Source organism: Hylobates moloch, unplaced genomic scaffold (assembly GCF_009828535.3).
Source record: "Hylobates moloch isolate HMO894 unplaced genomic scaffold, HMol_V3 SCAFFOLD_2, whole genome shotgun sequence".
Classification (NCBI taxonomy): domain Eukaryota; kingdom Metazoa; phylum Chordata; class Mammalia; order Primates; family Hylobatidae; genus Hylobates; species Hylobates moloch.
Window position 1 is genome coordinate 93,984,865 of NW_026652277.1, and position 24,534 is coordinate 94,009,398.

The 24,534-nt window shown below is 39.1% G+C and overlaps 1 protein-coding gene across 1 annotated transcript in view; it reads right to left on the reverse strand.

Moving 5' to 3' along the window:
* The window catches only part of COL19A1 (collagen type XIX alpha 1 chain), a 337,609-nt gene that overhangs the window by 294,286 nt on the left and 18,789 nt on the right, over positions 1-24,534 (reverse strand). The window contains exons 3-4 of the mRNA XM_032154149.2: positions 10,836-10,910; positions 9,518-9,617 (exon numbers count right to left, since the gene is read on the reverse strand). Coding sequence (XP_032010040.1) covers positions 9,518-9,617; positions 10,836-10,910 — 175 coding nt within the window. The remainder of the gene's footprint in view (positions 1-9,517; positions 9,618-10,835; positions 10,911-24,534) is intronic.

Consider the following 24,534-nt stretch of genomic DNA (forward strand, 5'->3'; position numbering starts at 1 on the left):
GGAGTGCAGTGGCGCAATCTCGGCTCACTGCAAGCTCTGTCTCCTGGGTTCACGCCATTCTCCTGCCTCAGCCTCTCGGAGTAGCTGGGACTACAGGCGCCCGCCACCACGCCCGGCTAATTTTTTTGTATTTTTAGTAGAGACGGGGTTTCACCGTGGTCTCGATCTCCTGACCTCGTGATCCACCCGCCTCGGCCTCCCAAAGTGCTGGGATTACAAGCGTGAGCCACTGCGCCCGGCCAAGAACCGTATCTTATACCTCTTTCTGCAAACTCTTTACTAATGTTCTGTCTTGTGTTTCAACAAGACAAGTGAAAAACTACTCCTTTTTTCCTCAGAAATGAGAACCTACCCTCTTTTCCTTAGAAAGTTTATGTACATTTGAGGCTAGAAAATGGATGTTAGTAAATGAATTGCAGCTTCTCACTTTCATTCCATTTTATGTGAGGCTTTTCTGGGTAATTGAATTGTTAAGAATACATTCTTTGAAGGCAATAATAGTGATATTATTGTTTCTTACTATAAGAACTTTAGTTTCTTAAATATATAAATCGATTTATGGTTTTTCCATTTTAACTCATGTGAAACACAAATATTTTAATTTTATAAGATTTTATCTACTAATGTTCACAAATAGACATTAAACTTAAAACGTTTCTGTACCTTTTAAACAAACTTATTTCTCTCTGGCTAATAAATGAATGTTCAAGTCCAAGAAAAAACTTTAAGTCATATGAATGTTGTAGAATTTATACACATATGATTAATTACTGATATGTTCCACTTTTCCCAATACTGAATTATATGAAATCTGAAAGAGGAAAATCACAACTTACTTAAATTTGATGATGATAACATCCAATGTTTCCAAAATCAGTAAATAAAAATACTGAACTAATAATATTTCATATTACATTACATCTTAATAGCTATTTCTATACTAAGAAATTTATTGCTGCCTATTAACAATTCTGAATTTTCTAGAAAAAATAAAATAGGCTCTTTTGACTACTGAGAAGTAAATATTTGTATATGCTCTTTCCATTTAAAAAAAATATGACTTAATGACTAACCTCAGATTCTTGGTATGCCAAACTGCAATGAAAGAAATACAGTGATGACATAATCATGTGTAACAGTCATACAATCTCATAAAAACAGCTGGACAACTTTGCAATAAGTCACCTATCCTTATATAGGAAAATTCCTATCTACACAATGAAGGAATGCCCCAAATGAAAACCCAAGGGATGCATAAATAGGCATTCTCTAGAGCTTAATGGAATCGTAAAGTAATCCTTCTAAAACACTCAGCAAGTAGACACTTCGATATCAGAGTTCTGAACAAGTTTTCAGCCTCTGAATTTGTTTTGAGAACTTGGAGAGGACTCAAAGAAGAACTATGCGTTACAAAATAGTCCTTAAGAGGGAAGGAATGAAAACATTGAAAATTAGCCTTGTGCGTGATGCTTAAGGAAGTTTAGTCTTTATAAGGGGTGAAATTTGAGTCATACAGTCTAAGCTTGAACAATAGAAGGCAATACATCTCAGTTGCCTTCTATGAAGGCAAAGCAAGGGGGAAGTGTAGCTTTTCCTTGCACTGTGTATCTTTCTAGCAGGTTCCAGGAAGGAAAGACTAGATCCACATGTTTTTACCAATGTAAGCTCAGAACCTAGCAAAGTACCTGGTCCATGGTGACGCTCAACAAATGCTTGCTGAGTAAAAGGATAAGCTCTAGACTAGACTGCATTCATTTCAGTGACTTACCAAATGCTACCTCTTATTCACCCTTTAGCAAAACAGAAATATTTTAGGAACTTCTGTGAAAATTATACAGTAAACTACAGCTTCTATTTGTAACTGCACAAGTTTTAAGTTAAACAAAACACAAAATCTTAACATGATAATTCCTAGTGCTACAGAAGATATTGGAAAATATGCAGAATACATGGAGAAAACAATGATTGAACATAATTAGTAGTATATATCAAGATCCCTAAATATGAACAAGTAATTTTATTTCTAAAAATCAATTGTATGAAAATAATCCTAAATACAGAAAAAAACAACTTTCTTGTATGTTGTAGTGTTATTTATAATGATAAAAATCGGCCGGGTGCAGTGGCTCATGCCTGTAATCCCAGCACTTTGGGGGGCCAAGGCCGGTGGATCACCTGAGGTCAGGGGTTTGAGACCAGCCTGGCTGACATGGTGAAATCCTGTCTCTACTAAAAATACAAAAATTAGCCAGGAGTGGTGGCACGCACCTGTAATCCCAGCTACTCAGGAGGCTGAGGCAGGGGAATCGCTTGAAACCAGGAGGCGGAGGTTGCAGTGAGCCGAAATGGTGCCACCGCACTCCAGCCTGGGCAACAGAGCAAGACTCAGTCTCAAAAAAAGAAAAAATAAATAATAATAATACTAATAATAATAATAAAAATCTGAAGATAGTGTAAAAGTCCGTGTAGAAAAGGTAGTCCCATGGGATAAATCATTCAACAGTAGAAAAGACAAGGTAAACATCATGCTACAACACATATAACAGTTTTGTCCACATTTTGGATTATTTTCAAGGGAACTGTTAAAGTCCAGAGTTCAAATATTTCTGAAAAACATTACACATCTTCCAAATTTATAGTTTGGGTTTCCTACTTGCTAATATGTTTATAAATCCATAAACATAAATTAGAATAGCTCCTACCAGCTACCTCTTATTCTCACATAAAGCTATGAAACTAAATTGTCTTTACTTTGATAAAGTAGACACCAATTGAATTAGAGAGATACAGAGACACAGATAAAGAAGACTCCCCTTCACTAGAGATTTATTTATTTGTAACAAATACTAAGGGGATCATATATGTCATTTATGTCACTGTGTCTAGCTATATTATTCAAGCTCATAAATCGTATTAAATTTAATCTGTGTTATTTTTTCACACGTAGCCTCATTTCCCCTCATTCTTAGACACTGCTTCAATTGCAAAAGCCAGCAGCTTACAGAAATCATCCTAATTCAGAGACGCTATACATATGGAACACATATGCTCACTCCTCCCTCCCTTTTTTAATGGGTCATAGCACTTTAATCTCTAAACCCACTATGGCCCCAGAATCCTTCTCAACATAGCATTCCAGACAGCCAGTAGCTATCAAGAGCCTAAGAGATAAGGCTGTTTACCATACTTGAATTAAACAACGAATCAGAAAACTCACTTCCTTGGTACATTTGAAATCAATTTCTTCATCGGCCAGTTAAGCTGAGTGTGTTGCTCCTTCAGAAACAACAGCATGTAGAAATTCAACATTCATCTAAAATATTCAATACTAAGACATTTTATTTGAATTTTCTATTGAAGCAACTAATGGAAGCCAGATAGAGACTACATTATGCCAAGAAAATAAGGTACTCCATAGTATGTGTGTTTGTGTGTGTTTTTATCTGTTTTTACTCAATATTTTACCAATTTCCCCTGATAACTGCCGAAACACAATTTTAAAATAATCAAAATATAATCTTCTTTGCTATAGCTCTCAATATGTATAAAAATAATGAATTACCTCTTTTAAATAACTAGGGATACTTGTAGATATAAAAAGCCAAGAAAATTTCCTCTAAACAAATAACTCTAGAGAACTAGGTAGCATGCCACCCAGAATCTGCTAAAGCCCCCAAATACTTACCATTTGCTATCCCATAAATACTGAAGAAACGGACATGAATTTAAAGCCAACAAAACACATAAAGCCCCTCAAATATCCCCTGAGCCTGTGCCACCTCTAAGTGTACAACGATGTAAGGAACACACCTGTGCTTTGGTCAAGGATAGGCCGAGGTAAACATCCAGAGTGACTCGGTGAGTTTAGAGCACAGGCGTATAACTCCACTTGTTATCAAAACCATGTAGCCATAACATGGGAAGGCCATCCCTTGGCCCTATGCCACTATTGTCTGTGAAAGGTATAATTGCCCTGCTGACACTGTACAAGTGCACTTGCGCCCAGAGAAACAGAGTCAAAGCTGTCCATCTTTGCAGATGAGCAGTGGGGAGCCAGGACACAGCTCAGCTCACTCATGCCCAGAGAGAGAAACAGTTAAGCTGCTGACCCTGAAGAGAGAGCTGTCCATGTAGCTGTGTGTGGGACCCACCGGATGAAGCAGCCAAGACAGGGCGAATAGTGTGAGAGACCTAGTGTGTGTAAGCTGCTGATGAGAGAGCTGCTGAATAAAACTACCTTTCACCTGCCTACAGCCCTCCAAGTGCTCTTTTAGCCCTCTGCTCACCCACCCACTCCCTTCAGACCTCAGCATGAGCTGGAACCTGACCCCAGCATAACATTTGGCATAGTCATGGACCTGACAATTGGCATAGTTGACAGGATAAGGCGAGTGGGTCTTTGGCCCCTGAAGGCTCCCGGGTTGGCTATGTGGCTGCAGCATGGGCTGTGGTACCTGGTGTCAGTGGTGCTGCTTGGATGGGCCCCAGTGGAAACGTGGGAGGCAGTGGATAGGTCTCCTGTGAGTGTGGAGAAAGCACCGAGGCAGCTGGAAGCACGCAGCACCAAGAAGGAACGCACCTGCACCAGCAGAGTTGGATGGGCATTTCTGACTGCACTCTGTGAAATACATGCTCAGTGCCACAGGTAAGGGACCTCCCAGCACAAGCTGTGTGCCTAGGGACCCAAGTGCACAGCTTGAAGCAGAACCGGGGGTGAGGGACCTTCAGGTGCAAGCAGGGCACTTGGAGGCCCATATAAACAGCCTGGAACAGGACTTAGCAACAGCTGTTAGTGTGACCTTGAGCCCATCCTCCAGGCTGGACAGTCCCCATTTGGTCTGATCCTGAGGAGGAGGGGGCTCCACCACTGCGGGCTCACCCTATGATCTGTCAAAGGGTACAACATGACCATCTGATGGGAACCCAGTGGAGAGCCCTGGAGCCCCCCACAGTAGTGGAACACACCTCTTATAGTGCTTATACACCCATCGAGTTGTGAGAGTTAGGTAACAGTGTCAGTAGCACCCAGTGCCCCTCCCCGCCTGGCTACTCTGTCTTTGGGACAAGGGGGCTGGCAGCATTTCTTGCTCCACCTCCGAGATGGAAAAGCTGGCTTTTGGGCCGGGCGCGGTGGCTCACGCTTGTAATCCCAGCACTTTGGGAGGCCGAGGAGGGCGGATCACGAGGTCAGGAGATCGAGACCACGGTGAAACCCCGTCTCTACTAAAAACACAAAAAAATTAGCTGGGCGTGGTGGCGGGCGCCTGTAGTCCCAGCTACTCGGAGAGGCTGAGGCAGCAGAATGGCGTGAACCCGGGAGGCGGAGCTTGCAGTGAGCCGAGATTGCGCCACTGCACTCCAGCCTGGGCGACAGAGCGAGACTCCGTCTCAAAAAAAAAAAAAAAAAAAGCTGGCTTTTATCACAACTCACCCCTCCTTTCGTCAGTGGCTGTAGCTGTGCTGATGGTTGGCACAAGGGCATGGTGAACACACATTAATCGAGTGGCTAATGGCAGCCCCATACGGACTGTTTGGAATGATGCCGGAGAGATACTAGAAACTGTGAGTAAATGGCAATCATATACTCATTTTGTGCAAATACTCTGGAAGATGGGTATAAAGCAGACCATTTGATCTGAATACCTGGGGGCCAGATGATGAACACTTTCCCTCCCACATGAGGGATCTTGTGCTGGGCTCAGTGTCCCCGAGTGATTTTGGCTCTCTAGCTGCTGTTCTCACCCCATATGTGGGGCTGCTGCCTACATGAAGTGACTACTGCTATGGCAGCCCTCAGGGAGGTAGAAGGCCATCAGTTTGCCTTGATGGGAGGTTGACAATGGACTTTCACAGTGTTGCTGCGGGGCTGTATACATAGCCCCACCATGTGTCATGATCTTATTAATGCTGTTATGTTAACCTCTGATTCTCTTACAGATTTAGAAGTGGCAATGCTCCCCTTGCCTAGGATTGGGATGATGCTGCTGAGCCAGTCTTTCTGGTAGCCAAGCAGGATAATTAGCAGGCATAAGCCCTACAGGTAGTTGACAAGAGGTGCCCATTTAAGCTAGATGTGCATGTGACCACAGATAGTTTCAGTTACGGCCTATGGCAGCGCACAGAGCACCGGAGAATATCAGTAGGCTTTTGGTCCCAGCTATGGAAGGGAGCTGAGCTCTGGTATTCCTTGATAGAAAAGCAGTTAGTAATAGCAGGATGGGTGCATTCATGGATAACAACGCCTCGGACTGGGAAGCAGTTAGTAAGTGCCTATGCTGCCCTTCAGGCTCATAAAAACATGGCAGAATGGGATATAGTCATCATGCAGAGTGTACGCAACAGTGTGGTAGGTACACTCATGGGTAACAACCCCCTGGATAGGGAAGGTGCAGACATCCACTTTAGCGAAGTGGGGCCCCTACTTGCAGCAGTGAAGTATGCTGAGTACAAGTCCCTTAGCACAGATTTACAAGAGGTCTTGAAGCCTATAGGCCTAACGCAAGATAAGGCCATGGAGCCTGAGGCACCCCCACCACTCCTGATGGGGCATGGTGTACACACAGGTCTAGCCAGAAGACTGCTGCTGCCTTGATTGCTGCCGCAGTCCAGCCTAACACTGACAACATATGGTTTAAAACCAGGTGTAGATAAAGTAGTTAATAAGTTGAACTCAAGGCAGTGTAGCTAGTGATCACCAAGGAGGTGACACCTGTGGTAATCTGAACCAATGCTGGGCAGTTTATCAAGGCTTAACCTTGTGGTTCATTACCTGCAAGTTATAGAATTAGCTAGTTAGTCACTGACCCATGTAGGGCCAGGCCATGTGGCCAGATCTATGAAAGGAAGGATGACCTTCTCCAACCAGGTATGGGGATGAACAGTAATCTGTTATTGCCTACCCCAACACCCCTAAAAGTAGGGAAACAATAACAAAAAAACCTGGTGTTGGCCATGGACCCTCCAAGCCCCTCACTGTAGATGGCTGGCTATTGTGGCCCACTGGGGGGAGAGTCTGCAGTATAATTTACAAGTTACTCATTGGAAATTTAAAGTGTGGCCTCCACAATTAACCGTTGGTAGGGGAATGGCCGGGGAAGGGACCCTCCTCCAGGAAACATATGTGCTGTCTGTGTGGCCTCTCATAAGCTTCCCTATAACTTTAGCACGGTTACAGGACCCAAAAGAACCATGGACAACTGATAAGGTGTGATACTATTGCCCAGGGCAGAAGCTCTTGGTTACTGCCTTGTTATCCATAGATAAAAGGTGACTTGTATTTTGCCTGAGACTCACGATTTACCCTTGTTAGTACCTGTGTTGTGGACCTGACAGATGTCTATCAGGAAGGCCCCTGCAAAAGCGGTCTTTGGAAGTTTTACATTAAGCAAGGCTCAAGGCATTGAATATGCCTAACAGGTATCAGACCAACGTACTCATTAGGTCTCTCCTCTCATGAACCTCACCTGGGATATGCCAGAACAATAAAAGGAAGCTCAGACACAGAAAGCATCCCCATTTTCCATATAAAAGATATATGAGAATACTATAAAATAGTATCTGCCTTTTCCCATGCTGACTGTGCAAAGCAGCTTATTTACAAATATATAAATAGCTGCAACTTTACTCCAGTCTCATTGAAAAATCAAAATGGCATCATGCAAGAGAAGCATCCTGGCATACTTGGCTCAACAAGTGAAATGTAAGTGGAAATGAGCCAAGCTACTTGATACTCACTGGGCAGCTCAACCAGATACCTCTGGTTTCCTATTGTGGAGGTACCAGGTTCTGCTCCACAGAACCAGAGAATTCACTTACATTCATTACCCATGGATTGGGCAGTGATTTAGAACCCAAAATTCAGAAAACAAATCCCAAGTCTTGCCTAATATTTATAATCATATAAATTCAAAAAGAAATAGCATTGTCTAAATGTGGCAGCAAGTTTTCCAATGTAGCTACGTAAAATTAGCTAAGTCTTCTCACATGTAGTCCAATGAATTTTAAAAGGTTTCACTCCTTTTGCCAAAATCCTTTTGCCATTTGGCCAGAATTACAGGGGTTTAAATCCGAAAGAAGGTGGGGAGAGAAAATGCATCTTAATTTTTAAACAGAATGTATCACCTTTCTTAAATTTATTAATAAAAGTTATCTACTACTAGTTAAGAAACATCTAAATATATACATGTAAGAAATACTGCGCCTCTCATCTTTTCTTTATGGCATATGCACACCTAAGCATGAAACTGCTGTGCCCTGAGAGTTTAATGCCTGCTTATGAGACCACCCAAACAGCGGCCGCCGTAGCACAGGTCCATACAGTTACATCGGCTGAAGTGTCCCACCTAACCATCGCCCGTTATATCCCCTGATTTGAAATTCCTTCCTTCCTTAATATTCTTGTTTCTTACCAAGTATTTAGCAGTTTACTTTTAAGGAACCATTTCGGTCATTAAATGAAAATTACCAAAAGTATCACCAAATAGGTTTGAAAGAAACTTTTCTCAGGGAAAAAGTGTAGGTTATGAACCACATTTACACAGAACGTCTGAGCAAGGGCAATGAGATGATTAATGCTATTTCCCTTTAAGAACTCAAATTTTGAGATTCTCCACAATCTTGTCTGTCTTAAATATTAGGCTACTGCCCAGGAAGTGAAAACATACATACATATTTTCACACAAAAGCATCTGTGTTGCGTATTAAGCCAAGTAGAATTTTGATGGGTTTTTATTGCAGTATATTCATACATGCGAATATTCCATCTTGGACTCCAGGAATAATTATCCCGACCATATGTGCTACCTGCCTGCCTGATAACTCAGCTTTCTGAATTACTATCAAGTCTTCCTTTAATTATTGCCAACTATATGGGAAATCATTGTTGCCCTGTATGGTTGCTGACCAATTGTCACTATTTGAATGGAAAGTGATTTTTTTTTTTAACTCTTAAGTGTATCTGTAGAAAAAAGAAACAAAAAGTAAGGGAAAACTTTGGTAAATCTATTTTAAAATTAAATGAGCATCAAGACCAAAAATAAAAGCACAAAACAGCTTTTTATTTACTATGTACTCTGTACAATAGATAAGATGAACACCTAAGAGCTAAATTCTTTTATTTTAACTTAAGAAGCATCATAGAAAATCTAAAAATTTATACAATAAATATCAGTCTTTTGGCTCTGAATCTATATAGTGCCTTATGTTTTAATGTTTACATTGAAAAACCTAATATTGGTTATGTCTACTTTAAACATAAACAATATTTCTCAGAAATGGATTTAATTACTATTCTCTAATGATTGTGCCTTTTTCTATACATATAAATGGTATTTACACTGTAAAGATTAGATTGCAATGATTTTTATAAACAACAAATACATTAACAACACACTTACCACTGCATTCCAGTGAGGATGATGCTACTGAGAAATTATTTTTAAAACAAATTATTTGAAATCTCATTAGAAAATAATTTATGGAGTATTATTAAACATAAGGAAAATAATTTTTTACTTACATAGTGTCTCGAATAAGAAGTGCACTTCCCAATTTGAAACAGGTTTTATCACTTTCACAAAATGCACGTCTTAGAGAAAAGCTGTCTCCTAGATCAAAACCTGCAAAATGTAACAAATGATTCAATTTAATAAACTAATAGAAATGTTAATTTCTAAACAGGATTTTGTGTTGCCCTTATCTATTAATTGATCTACTTCAAATGAAATCTTGCTGCTTGGGATCAGCAAAATTTCTTGATTTTATTTTTCTCCTTTTAGGGTAAAAGAGAATGAAATTCACTTTGCATATAGAACGTGTAGCCATTTTTCTAGAAAAAAAATCATGAATATATTTCAAAAAAACTCAATTTTAATTTCCTTTGACCTAGGAATTATCTTAAGTAAAAATTAGAGTAACTCATTGCAGAAGCTCTGATGTCTAAAGTAAGAAAATTAGATTAAAAATAGTACAGCCATTCAGTTTAAATCTAAGCAGCCTTTTACAAAATTATGCTTTAAAGAAATGTGTATTGATGAGAGGAAATGCGTACACATGAAATGTAATATAAGAATTATAACTGTGTGTGTGTCACACACTCATTAGCATTTATGTGGGAGACAGAGAAGAGGAGGAGGAGGAAAAGAAGGAGAAAGAAAGATAAGAAAGATTTACCAAAGGAAAGATAACAAGGATTACCAAAATGGTAATCTTGTCTTTATCTGGGTGGTGACATCTTCCTTCTCACAAATATTTTTCTTCTTCCAAAATTTCTACAGTGGACACAACTTTTATAATTATAAATAATTTTTTTTTCTCCAAGAGGTTGAGGTATTGTTGATCACAGATTAAACGTATAGAGCCCTGCTCTCAGAATTTTTTCTACATCATCTACCTTAAATTTTTATGGGTCGGGCGTGGTGGCTTATGCCTGCAATCCCAGCACTGTGGGAGGCCAAGACAGATGGATCACTTGAGGCCGGGAGTTCAAGACCAGCCTGGCCAACATGGTAAAACCCCATCTCTACCAAAAATACAAAAATTAGCCATGTGCCTGTAGTCCCAGCTACTTGGGAGGCTGAGGCAGGAGAATTGCTTGTACCCAGGAGGCAGAGGTTGCAGCAAGCTGAGATCACACCACTGCACTCCAGCCTGAGTGACAGAGTGAGACTCTGTCTCAAAAAAAAATAAAATAAAATAAAAAGAATTCTTAAAATTGTTACATTAATGCTATGATCTTAAATTGCAGTATCAAAGATTCACCTATGATGTATTCCATATCTAGCATTTGGTGATAATTTTACATAAAATATTACTTTGCAAAGGATTATATTGCCTACCTGAAACTTCAAGTTTGTTTATGGTGTCATATGTCAGCTGATGTCCCTCTATTCTCAGGATAGGGCATGACTCTTCTATTTAAAAAGAAAAAAAGCATAGAAGATTTGCATTATGTTTTCTATCAAATTCTTCAAATGAATTTTAATTACACAGTACAATCAGAAACTTAAGATAAAATGGAAATAAATTAAACCATTTATTAAATTTCTGTAAAATGAGGATAAGAACATTACCCACCTCAGTGTTTTTGTGAGGGTTACATGTGGTTACTTATGTAGAGTGCTAAGAACACTGCTTGGTTCACAGTGAATACTTGTTAGTGTTAGCCATTATTATTATAACTATTATTTGAACACTTTATGTATCCTTGACATTTGGAAATAAGCTAGTTTTAACATCATTAAACTTTCATATTCAAAGTACAATAGTAAAACAAGGGAACTACTACTATATTTTATCACAACTTTAATTCAAGTTTTGGTGTTGGGTGATATTAAACTTTAAAAACTAAAGGGAACATATATGGAAGTTATTAAAATAAAATTTAAAAAGCAAAGATCTCTGCCATACAAAAGTGGCCTATAATTTTCAAAAAAGAAATAAAATCATTGAGAAAGTTTACTTATGTGCTACGGCACTTAGTGATATTCAGAGAAATAAAAGATAGTCTCAACTCAGTGAATGTACATGTTTAATACTACCACTACACACTAATACAGTAATGGATATGCACACACCAATTTTTCAACATCTTAGGATATGTTTAAATTGAATCAGGCTAATTCAGTTAATTCAGACAAAATTACAGCCAATTTTTGAATTGTGCCAAGATAACTGTACAACTGGACAGTTAAGACCATTTAACATTTTAAACTAAACTGATTAAATGTTTTGGCATCATGCAATCACAACTTTAATTCTCTATGTCTAAAATTGATGTTTGGGTTTAATAACTTAGAAGTTTTTAATATAGAGAGGAGATAAACAACTTAAAACCAAATTGAAATTGCCGATTCACCAGTTCCCCCTTCGTTTAACAAATATATCACAGACCTCAGGCATGGCAACAGGGTATCATCTTAATATATTTAACCAGAAAATAAATCAGATTCTAAATAATGCTACCACTTAATCAAATTTAAAAATAAGAAGCAAATATACTGCAAAAAACATTTTGAACACAATTTGTAAAGTAAGTGAAATTATAGTACTGAGTACTTTTAGATATTACTTAGCTAATATGGAAAATTGCTACCTCAGAGATCTTAATACAATTGCAGGCTCTAAATAATAGTAAAATTATTAGAGATTTTGTAAACATTACCAATTAATGATTCGGATTAATAGTCATTTTTATAAAACCCAAGCACCTCATTCAAGATCTGAACACTAAAATCTATAAAACATGCCTGAGAGAAATTAAAGACCTAAATAACTGAAGGGATAAACAAAATGCTTAGAATGCAAGACTTAAAATTTTTAAGATGTTAGTTCTAGCTAGTGCTAGTTTTATCTCTAGATTCAGAGCAATGCCAATTAAAATCCCAACAGTATGGGGTGTGTGTGTGTGTGTGTGTGTGTGTGTGTGTGTGTAAAACTGACAAACTGATTCTCAAATATATGTGAAACTACAGAAAACAAGCTAAAATAATAAAAGGCAAAATTAAAGAAGAATAAGCTAGAGAGCTTTAAACTATCAGATATAAATTTTTTTATACTGTGGGGTTGGTACACATACAGAAAAACACAAACATAACCCAAAACGTATGGTTTCCTTATTTACCACAGAAAGGCCACTTGATTCAGTGGGAAAAGGATGGTGATTTTACTAAACGGTGCTGGGTCAATAGAATATCCATATAGAAAAACACTGAATGTTGAACCTTACTTCACACCATGCACAAAAGCTAACTAAAGATAATCATAGAAATAAATATGAAAGGTAAAACAGTAAAGCATCTACAAGACAACAAAGTCTTCATGAACCTGGGATAGCAAAGATGTCTTGAAAAGAACACAGAAACCATTAATCACAAAAGAAAAGATTGCTAAGTTGAACTTCATTAAAATTAACATTTTTACTCAAAAGGCAACACTAAAAGAGTAAAAAGTCAAGCCATAAATTAGGAGAAGTTACCTCCAGTCCAAATATGCAATAAATTATCATTTCTAGAATATACAATGAACTCTCACAAATCAATAACAAAAAAGATTGAAAATCTTATTCTAAAAATGTGCAAAAAGATTTAAACACTTCAAAAAAGAGAATATCCAAATGTTCAACCCACATATGAGAAGGTGCTCAACCTCATTAGTTATCAGGGAAATGCAAAGTGAAACCACAGTGAGAGATCACTAAATGGCTAAAATTAAAGCACTGAAGATGCCAAGTGTTGATGAGGATATGGAGCAACAAAAACTATTCTACATTGCTTGTAGGACTGGAAATTAGTACACTTCAGAAAACTGGCAGTATTTACTAAAGCTAAATACATATGAACTGTATGACTTGAAAATTCAATGAAGCAAGAGAAAGGAGTGCCAAAAAATGGGTGTAATGGCCCTTTTAGGCAAGAATATTCATGGCAGCCAAGTGTTGATGAGAATGTGAAGCAATAAAACCTCTTCTACATTGCTTATGAGAATGGAAATTAGTACACTTTAGAAAACTGTTTGGCAGTATTTACTAAAGCTAAATATATATGAACTGTATGACTTGAAAATTCAATGAACCAAGAGAAAAGAGTGCCAAAAAATGAGTGTAGATGGTCCTTTTAGACAAGAATATTAACGGCAGCGTTACACATAATAGTTTAAAACCAGAAACAACCAAAATGTTTATCAACAAGAAGGAGCAAGATAATTAAATTGTGGCATATACAATGAAAAACTGTATAGCAATAAAAAAGAATAAACTATTGATATATGCAACAACTAGATAAATCTCACAGATATAATATTAAATAGAAAAATGTCATTCACCCAAAAAATATTAACGAGACAGCCAAGTGGGAGGGGGTCCCTGGAGAAACTCCAACCAGCCTGCCCACTGAGGTGGAGCCTTGGGAAGCTCACACTCTTTGCAATGGGGAGGAGCCTGGCCCTTCCTCTTCCAGTGTGGAACCTGGAATTTGAACAGTCTGGCGGGAAGTGCTCTAGCAGGCACTCTGGCCTAGAGACAGTCCCTGTTTCCCTCTTTCCTTCCTTTTCACCCAATAAAACCCTGTCTTACTCACCATTCAAATTGTCTGCAAGCCTGAATTTTCATGGCCGTGGGACAAAGAACACCATCTTTAGCTGCACTAAGGAAAAGTCCTGCAACATTTTTGGTGTGCAATATGGGGGCTCAAGAAGCAGTGAGTGAAATGAGAACACAAAACCTCTCACTGTAGCTTTCTAAGCCTTTTCATCCTTGGACTTCTGGGCTTATGGGAAACCACACCACCACCCCCTGTCACTCCCTGAGGTTGGGAGACTTTTCCTGGCCTTTTTCTTCCTTTTTCAGGACAGACTGGTGAGCAGCAGCTCCAAGCCGATCCCCACACCCTGCGCAGGACTAGGACGCATGGCTTAAAGGTCCCCCACAGCCAGTTGACTGGTTCCCAGCCACAGACTGCTGCCACAGCCTTCCTCTTCCTTGGCTAACCGGTTTAACTCTTTTGGACAGTAATTAAGCTTAATCTTTTCTCCCTGGTGGAGGAATCAGTTGCATAAGAATAAGAGGTTCTTCCTCAAGCATTAAAAAAATTTTTTTCTTTCCTCCTCTCCACTCCATCAGCAGTTAAGCCTTAAAGATATTTTCCCCCTTTGCTAGGCCAGATTCCCCAACAATAACTGTTTATTTTTTCTGTAAAGCTTAATTGTGAAACAGGATTTGTGGGGGTAGTCTTGGGCTGTGGCCAACTGGTGTGCTTTGTATGTCTCTATGGTTTGTGCTGCAAGCCTCATCTTGTTTTACATCCTGGGGGCACGGCCTGTAACTGCTTGGCAAGGCTTTGTTTAGCAATCCTGCCTTAGGGAATAAGTTTCTTTCTGGTTTGATATCTGCATGTTTTCCCAGGCCTGTCCTTTAAAGGGCCCCACCCAGCGACTGGGTTTTCTTCTGCATGTCTCTGTACTGTGTGTAAGGCCTGTCAAAAGAGCTCTAATTAATTTGGCCTAAAGAAAGACAAGCGCTTAGATCAAATATTTTTTAAAGGGAATATAAAATCTGTAGTACCTTTTAGTTCACATGACTTTAATCTTTGAGAAATTAAAAAAGCCTTAGAGATTATTGGTAAACTGCAGATCAGATGCAAGGTTTGCTAAGTGTTTTAAGGTTACAAACTGCTTTTTGGGTTTTGAGAACTACTTGACTTGCTGGCTTCACAACTCTTAAGGCCTGGGGACATATGGAATAACCAGGCCCTTAATTAAGAAAGCAAACCTTGGCTGCAGTTAGCACACAAAGCAACTTACCAAGTTTTATCTTAAAGTTAAAGATGCTAGGAATTACTATTATAACACATAATTGAAACTACTGTCGATGAAAAGAGTCAAATTCCATAAAGTATTTTCAGAGATTTATTCTGAGCCAAATATGAGGGACCGTGGCCTGTGACACAGCCCTCAGGAGGTCCTGAGAACATGTGCCCAAGGTGGTAGGGTAACCACTTGGTTTCATATATTTTTAGAGAGGCATGAGACATCAATCAAATACATTTAAGAAATACATTGGTTTGGTTCAGAAAGGTGGGACAAGTTAAAGTTGCGGGGGGCGGTGCTTCCAGACTATAGGTAAATTTAAACATTTTCTGGCTGACAATTGGTTGAGTTTATCTGAAGACCTGAGATCAATGGAAAGGAATGTTCAGGCTAAGATAAAGGATTGTAGAGACCAAGTTTTATTGTGCAGAGGAATCTCTCAGATAGTGAGTTATAAAATGTTTATCAGACCTAAAAGGGTACCTGGCTGTTAGTTGATTATCTCTTGGATCTGGAAACAAAGGAAAGAAAACAAAGGAGAAAGAGGATTTTCTATAGAATGTGGACTTTTCCCACAAGAGATTTTGCAGGGCAATTTCAAGGTATGGCCAGGACATATTCTTTGGGGTAAAACATTGTAATTTTCTTCCTTGTTATGCCACAGTCAGATTGGAAAGTAAGTCACAATATACAGGGTTAAACAAAACCCATCTGATGAGAACTTATGGTTTGTAGGGCATGACTCCTCAGACTCCTTAGAAAGGAATCTGGGCAAGATAAAATCAGAGCTTAGTCCTCAGTTGCTATTTTAAGTTACTGTAAACCATTAGGGAGATAACCAAACTTTTTTGTCAATTGTGTTTCTAACTGTAATTACCCGGATATTTTGCTATTCACAGACGATTGTTGTCTTTTATTAATCCTTTTCAAAAGATGGTTTCTAATAAGCTATAGAACTGTAACAGGTGCTCTGAAATATAGGTTTATGATAACTTTGGAAATTGTAACCTTTGGAATAAAGGAAAATAGTACAGGACTCATGAAGAGCTGAAACATTCACGAATATCAAGCAAAACAAGAGTTAACTAAATGGACTGAACTCAGCTGAAGCAACTTTTTTGACTTTTGGTTGGAATATTGCTGATCCTTGTTTGGGTTCTCATAGTCGAGGAAATTTATTTTGAACTATTTATGGCCTTTAATAATTGAGTAAGCGATACTCCTATGAACAAAATTTGGAGCATGTTTGTTTCTCTCTGCCTGGTTCCTATAGAATTTGGAAACTCTCAGTGAGTATCCTCAACTTATGGTGATATAGCCGTTTGCATCAGTGGAATAAGAATCCATTTTTCTTTTGTGGCAGGACACAAGTGGAGAAAGTGGTTGTTTTACCAAGGCTTTGACTGGAAGGGTATGCTTCCCTTTAAGGAGTCAATCTCAACTTGCAGGGATGATAGAAGCCCAGTTGCCTCATACCCTTGTCTACACAGTTCCTGTACAGGGTTCCTGACCTGTGGTCAGTAAAGAATGTCACTTTCTAACAGATCTAGGAGCTCCAAGTTTATTATGGGACCTTAAGAGGAGAGGATCACTCAACTTACAGGTATTGGAGGATAAACTCATGGCTGAGCTCAGCTTTAAAAGGTCTTATCTGAGATTCCTTGGGGAACAGGGTTCCATCAAAGCCAATCCAAAAAACCTATGTAAAAATAATTATGCTTGCTGTATTTTTGCAAATAATCAGGCCAAGTATAAAAGTAAAGTCTATTTTGCAAACCACTCAGTCCTTTGATGATTTGTTTTTTAACAAAAATGAGGACCGGAGAGAGAGAAATCATGTTTCAAAACGTATCAGATATTTGTCATTAAATTCTAAACTCACTAGTTGTTTTTAAGTTTTCACTTACATTTTAGGCTAACCCTGCTTGTTACTGTGAACCAACCAGCAGTCTCCAGCTGCAGCTCAGAAAGAACAAAAGGGATGGGTAATGTAGAAATCTGGATCAATATTCTAGTTCTGAGCAATTATCCTGCAAATCCTGCCAGGCAATTGGGATAAATAGGATACCCATCACTCGGAGGTTTCCTTTTTGGGAAAGTAAGACCAAGAAAGCTAACCAAAGCCAAGTACCATGCATCCAAATCTTAGCAAGCATAACTATAGCTACCAGTTATCTGGGTGTCTCACAAGACATCCTTTCCCCTCCCTTGTTGGAGGAGGACTCAGTTCCACAGTTTTAACTTAGCATTCAGCTTATGATAAGGAGTCCATGCAACCCCCTCAAGACAAATTTTCATCCCAGACTCAATTCTAAGCTTTGAGTCAAAGCCCTAGGATAGAAAAATGAATCTGAGGGATCCAGAGGCAGACAATAATGGAAGTTAAAAGGTACAGCAAAGGTGAGCATGTGTGACTGACTCCTGCTGATTAAGCCAACCCCAAGCTTTCTGTTTCATGGATAAATGCCACATTAATATCCATGGCATAAATGAGGTGTAGGGAACTCCAAAGCTACTGACAGTTGGGGGGATAGAGGCATAGGTGAGACTGGATAATTCCTATTCTCTAGGTCCTCCCTGTTTCATGGGTGAAAGTCACTTTGGCCCTCATGGTGGCAGCTGCCAAGGTCGCTGTGACTTGGGAATGCAAGTATGGAAGAGGAAAAGAGGACATTCTTCTGTCTCTCCCTCAAGTACCCCAGGTATCTGCTAGGAAGAGAAGAAAACCAGGTGTGCCTGCTCCCCTCATTCTAGATGTGTAGCCATTCATCTTTAGTCTGTACCCCTTTCAAATGCATCCTGAATCCCTGGGACTACTTTAAAAGGTGCCCTCTTATTTTCCTTACTTCTCATCTGTCCTCTCTTCACTGATAGGTAATTGTGTCTCTGTACTATGTGACAGTCCCCTCAGATGCATCCTTCAAACTAAAAAGACTTAATTTCCCAAACCTTAAACTAGTTGGCTTAGGATTGGGCTCAGGGAAAGGGAACCCAGAAGCCCAACATGCTGGCAAAAGGGTAAAGTTTTTTTTTGCTAGTTGGGTGTTTGGCCTCCCTCTCCCTGTGCAAACTGGTGAAAGGCCTTGGAATTTTTGAGCTGTCCTTATCCCTCCCCTTGTTTCATTTTGATACGTGTTTTCTAATAACCGGGTTTGTCTCTTCTTGCCTTCAGGCCATCAGACTCCAAATGGTCATGCAACTGGAGCCTCTGACAATGGCCCCTTCTGCTAGGAACCCTTAGATAGGCCTCTGAGGGAGCTCTGACTTCCGTTTCCCCAAAACAGCACCCCCTGTCAGCAGGAAGAAGTTGAGATCAGTCTTCATCCTTATCCTTAATGTAACGGCAATTAGATGTACTTTTTTAGACGGAGGAATGAGACAGCCAGGTGGGAGGGGGTCCTTGGAGAAACTCCAACCAGCCTGCCCAGTGAGGTTGGAGGGCAGCCTTCCCTGACCACTCTGTGTAATAAATAACCTCTTCTCCCTCACATATATAAAATTACCAAACATAGCTAATAAAATACAGGATTCCCAGTTAAATGTGAATGTCAGATAAATAAAAATACTTTTAGTACAAGTATGTCCCACACAATATTTGGAACATACTTATACTAAAAAATTATTTATTGTTTAAACTTCAAATTTAACTGGGCATCCTGTATTTTACCTGATAAACTTAGTCATACGGCCACACTCTGTGACACCAGGTATGATGGTAGCTTGGACTAGAGATGACACTGAAAATGGAAAACATCTTCAATTTCATGGGAAGGAATTGAGAGATACAAGAACCAACAGGAGATGATAAGGGATTGAATGTAGGGAGGAGGGAGATTAGTTGACTGAAATAAATCCCACTAGAAAAATAAAAGAAAACTTGGCGAGGAGTAAGTTAATCTGTAGTGGGAAAGAGGAGAAATTAGAAATGTTAAATCTGACATGCCATTAAGAAATTGAAACGATGGAGTTATCAAATAGACAGGAATGGAATTCAAAAGAGAGGTGAGGGCTGTGAAGTACATTTGGGAGTGACTGACATATAAATCCTATGTAAACTGTGTCCGGAGTTGGTTCCTTCTGGTGGGTTCTTAGTCTCGCTGACTTCAAGAATGAAGCTGCAGACCTTCACAGTGAGTGTTACAGCTCTTAAAATGGTGTGTCTGGAGTTGTTCCTTCTGATGTGTCCAGAGTTTCTTCCTTCTGTTGGGTTTGTGGTCTCACTGACTTCAAGAATGAAGTTGCAGACCTTCACAGCAAGTGTTACAGCTCTTCAAGGTGGTGCAAACCCAAAGAGTGAGCAGCAGTGAGATTTATTGTGAAGAATGAAAGAACAAAGCTTCCACAGTGTGGAAGGGGACGCCAGCGGGTTGCCACTGCTGACTGGGGTGGCCAGCTTTTATTCCTTATTTTTCCCCACCCACATCCTGCTGATTGGTCCATTTTACAGAGTACTGATTGGTCCATTTTACAGAGTGCTGATTGGTGCGTTTACAATCCTTTAGACACAGAGCGCTGATTGGTGCGTTTTTACAGATAGCTGATTGGTGCATTTACAATCCTTTAGCTAGACACAGAGCACTGATTGGTGCATTCACAGTCCTTTAGCTAGACACAGAATGCTGATTGGTGCATTTACAATCCTTTAGCTAGACACAGAGCGCAGATTGGTGCATTTTTTACAGAGTGCTGACTGGTGCATTTATCATCCTTTAGCTAGACAGAAAAGTTCTCCAAGTCCCCACTTGACCCAGGAAGTCCAGCTGGCTTCACCTCTCAAAACCACAGGAGAGATGAGATCACATAGTGAGTGAGATAAAAAGAGAACAGGAGCAAGGTATATCTCCTGAGAAATTGTAACATATCACTTGTCCATTTTTCCTGCTTTGGTTTTCCTATTTCTTCATATCTTCAGAATTATCATACATGAAATTATTATCATTATTACATGTAAAGTCACGATTAAAATCTGTCTAGTCTGATACAAGTTCTATTTAGCAGTCTTCTCCAACATGCGTTAAGAAAAATAATTTTCTTTACAAATAGTGACAAAGCTCATGGCAGTTCTTTCCTCCAGGTTAGAGTTGGGGAAGATAAAGAGCAACAATATACCATAGATACAGAACTGCCTTGTTTTCCTTTCATAAACGAATCAAAACAAGAGCCTTCAGGCATTTTGCATTTTTTTAAAAAAGGCTTCTTAAAAAAAGAAAGTCTCTTTGTTTCTTTGTTACTAGTTCCCCTCAGCCCCCCTGTACACATCATACTTTGCCAATACATCTGACAAAGGAATATCAAGTATATCAGGTTGGGAAAAAAAACGCTAGTTAACAAAAAATAGGTGAAGTAACACTGGACAAGAATAAAACAAAAATAATACGGAAGTGTGAATAAACAAGAAAAAATGGGAACACTACTTTTTTTTTTTTTGAGCTAGAGTCTCACTCTGTCACCCAGGATGGAGTGCAGTGGTGCAATCTCAGCTCACTGAAACTCAAGCAATTCCCCTGACTTAGCCTCCTGAGTAGCTGGGATCACAAGCACAAGCCACCACGCCCGGCTAATTTTTTTGTAATTTTAGTATAGATGGGTTTCACCATGTTGGTCAGACTGGTCTCCAACTCCTGACCCTCAGGCAATCCGCCCACCTCAGCCTCCCAAAGAGATGGGATTACAGGTGCTCTCTTTTTTTTTCCTTTCTGTTCCTCTGTCTTCTCTTCACTGATAGGTAATTGTGTCTTTGTACTAGGGGACAGTCCCCTTAAATGCATCCTTCAAACTTAAAAGAGTTAATTTCCCAAACCTTAAACTAGTTGGCTTAGGATTGGGCTCAGGGAAAGGGAACCCAGAAGCCCAACATGCTGGCTAAAGGGTAAAGTTTTTTTTTTTGCTAGTTGGGTGTTTGGCCTCCCTCTCCCTGTGCAAACTGGTAAAAGGCCTTGGAATTTTTGAGCTGTCTTCATCCCTCCCCTTGTTTCATTTTGATACGTGTTTTCTAATAACCGGGTTTGTCTCTTCTTGCCTTCAGGCCATCAAACTCTAAACGGTAATGCAACTGGAGCCTCTGACAATGGCCCTTTCTGCTGGGAAACCTCAGATAGGCCTCTGAGGGAGCTCCACCTGCCATTTCCCCAAAACAGCACACTGTCAGCAGGAAGAAGTTAAGATTGGTCTTCATCCTTATCCTTAATGTAATGGCAATTAGATGTACTTCTTTAGAGGGAGGAATGAGACAGCCAGGTGAGAGGGGGTCCTTGGAGAAACTCCAACCAGCCCGCCCACTGAGGTGGAGGCTTGGGAACTTCACACCCTTTTTGGCGGGAGGAGCCTGGCCCATCCTCTTTCCTGTGTGGAACCTGGGATTCGATCAGCCTGGTGGGAAGTGCTCTAGCAGGGACTCTGGCCTAGCGAGAGTTCCTGTTTCCCCCTTTCCTTCCTTTTCACCCAATAAAACCCTGTCTTACTCACTATTCAAATTGTCTGTGAGCCTGAATTTTCATGGCCATGGGACAAGGAACTCATCTTTAGCTGAACTATGGAAAAGTCCTGCAACATTAATACATACTGTGTAATTCCATTTATATGACATTCTAGAGACTATACAACTAATCTGTGTCAGTGTAGTGGCTACCTTGGTGAAATGTTAACTAGGAGCAGGTACACAGAAGGCTTCTGGGGTTTTGAGAATGTGTATTTAGGTCTGAGTAGTAGTTACACAGGGGTATAAATATATCCGTAGAAATTCACTGCACTGTGCACTAAGATTTGTCAACTTTGGCGTGTGTAATATCTCAACAAAAGGAGGAAAATAGCATCTCTGTGAGAAAATAATTTAAGCTAAAAATGACTCTTGAAAAACTCAAAAAAACTCCATTATTACATTTTTATAATGACTACAAGTGACTATGTAACCATAATAAATAAGATTAAATTACTCACAATGTATGTAGGGAAGCCCCAGTAGGTGATTAGCAAAACAAGTCTCAAAATAGTGGAAAGGGCCTTTCCATTATGACACTTTGGTTGGCTTATTGCCAAGTTGGAAACAGTATATATCTTATTTAAATTCTTCTGAGGACTTAGCAAATATATGATGATTTCAAAGTAATAAACCTATCACTTTGAAATGAATGGAATTCAACATTTCTAGCAACATTTATGAAAGTCTTTCTACACTAAAAGCCTTTATAAAAATCAAATGCCATTTCATATCTTTAGCATACGTGCTTTGTGGTGAAAAGCTGAAAAAAATAAAACTAAATGTTAATTATTTAGGTGTAAGATTTAAGGCACAATAATCTGAATACATGAATATCATGGATTCATTGCACAAAAATGGCAAGGCAGTGGAAATAGCTATCACAAGGTGGATATGTTCATTTCCTTAAGTATTAAAATATATACTTTAATATAAAGTAAAGCGCACTTTTGAGTAAATGTGCATGTATTTTGAAGAACTACAGAAAAGACTCAAATATCCAAATATTATGTCAAGTAGACAGAGGCAAAGCACCGTGTCATTTCAAAGGCTCTCTGGACTATTGCAAAAGTAATAACTAAAATTTCACCACACACACACAAAAAAATGCACTGCTTTTTCCATTCATCCATCCATGAGCATTTAGGTTGTTTCCATGTCTTAGCTATTGTGAATAATGTTGCAATGAATATGGGGGTGCAGATATATCTTCACAAGGTAGGGATTTCATCTTTTTTGGATGTAGACCCAAAAGAGGGGCTGCTGGATCATATGATAGTTCTATTTTTAATTTCTTCAGAACCTCCATACTGTTTTCCATAATGGCTATACCAATCCACATTCCCACCAACAGTGTGCTAGAGTTCTCTTTTCTCCATATCCTTGCCACGTTTGCGTTATCTCTTGTCTTTTTGATAACGGCTATCATTATAGGTATGAGGTAATGTCTCATGGTGGTTTAATTTGCATTTCCTTTATGATTAGTAATGTTGAGCACTTTTTCATATACCTGTTGGACATTTTTATCTCTTTTTTGTAGAAATATGTATTTTGATCCTTTGTCCATTTTTAAATCAGATTATTTGTTTTACTGATATTGAGTTTTAAAAATACTTTATAAGTTTTGTATATTAACCATCAGATAAGTAGTTTGCAATTATTTTCTCCCAGCCCATAGGTTGTCTTTTCATTTTGTTGATTGCTTCCTTCACTGTGTGTAAGTGTTTTAGTTTGACTTAGTCCCATTTATTTACTTCCACTTTTGTAGCCTGAGATTTTCATGTGATATCCAAAAATGATTGCCAAGGTCAGTGTTGGGGAACTATTCCCCCATGATCGCTTCTGGGAGTTTTATGGTTTTTGTTATTACATTTAGACATTTTATCCAATGGAATATTATTCAGCCTTAAAAAAAGAAAATCCTTCCATTTGCCACAGCACAGACAGATCTTAAGGACAGTATGCTAAGTGAAATAAGCCAGACACAGGAAAAAAAAATATTGTGTGATCTCACACGTGGGATATTTTTTAAAAGAGCTTAAATACACAGAGATAGACAATAAAAGAGCATTTATCACTGGTGTGAGGTGGGGAGGAAATGGAGAAATGCACTTCAAAGGGTACAAAATAGCAGATATGTAGGATAAATGTATCTAGAGATGGAATGTGCAACATAAGGACTAACAAAATACAATAAAATTGTATTGCATTTGAGATTTTCATTAAATAAGATTTAGCCACTCATTACAAAAATAAGTAACTATGTGAGGTGATAGGTGTGTTATTCTGTTCACTACAGTAGTCATTTAATTATATCCATCCCATAATATGCTATAGACCTCAAATATACACAATAAAATTTATTTTTTAAATGTTTATAATTTTTTAAAAAGATGCACTGCTTAGAGAAACTTAACAGACCTTTTTCAAAAGCAAATGCAAATGTTTTTAACAAATTCATACGAAGATGTTAATAACTATCAGCCCCACTTTCCTCCTGATTTGGCTTGAAGGACCTGGGCAACTTACAGAGTTGGTGGGGGGTATTGAAAAGAGCCAAAGGGGCCCAGCGCATTGGCTCACACCTATAATCCCAGTACTTTGGGAGGCCAAGGTGGGCGGATCATTTGAGGTCAGGAGTTCGAGACCAGCCTGACCAACATGGTGAAACCCCATCTCTACTGAGCATACAAAAAATTAGCCAGGTGTGGTGGCACATGCCTATAGTCCCATCCACTTGGGAGGCTAAGGCAGGAGAA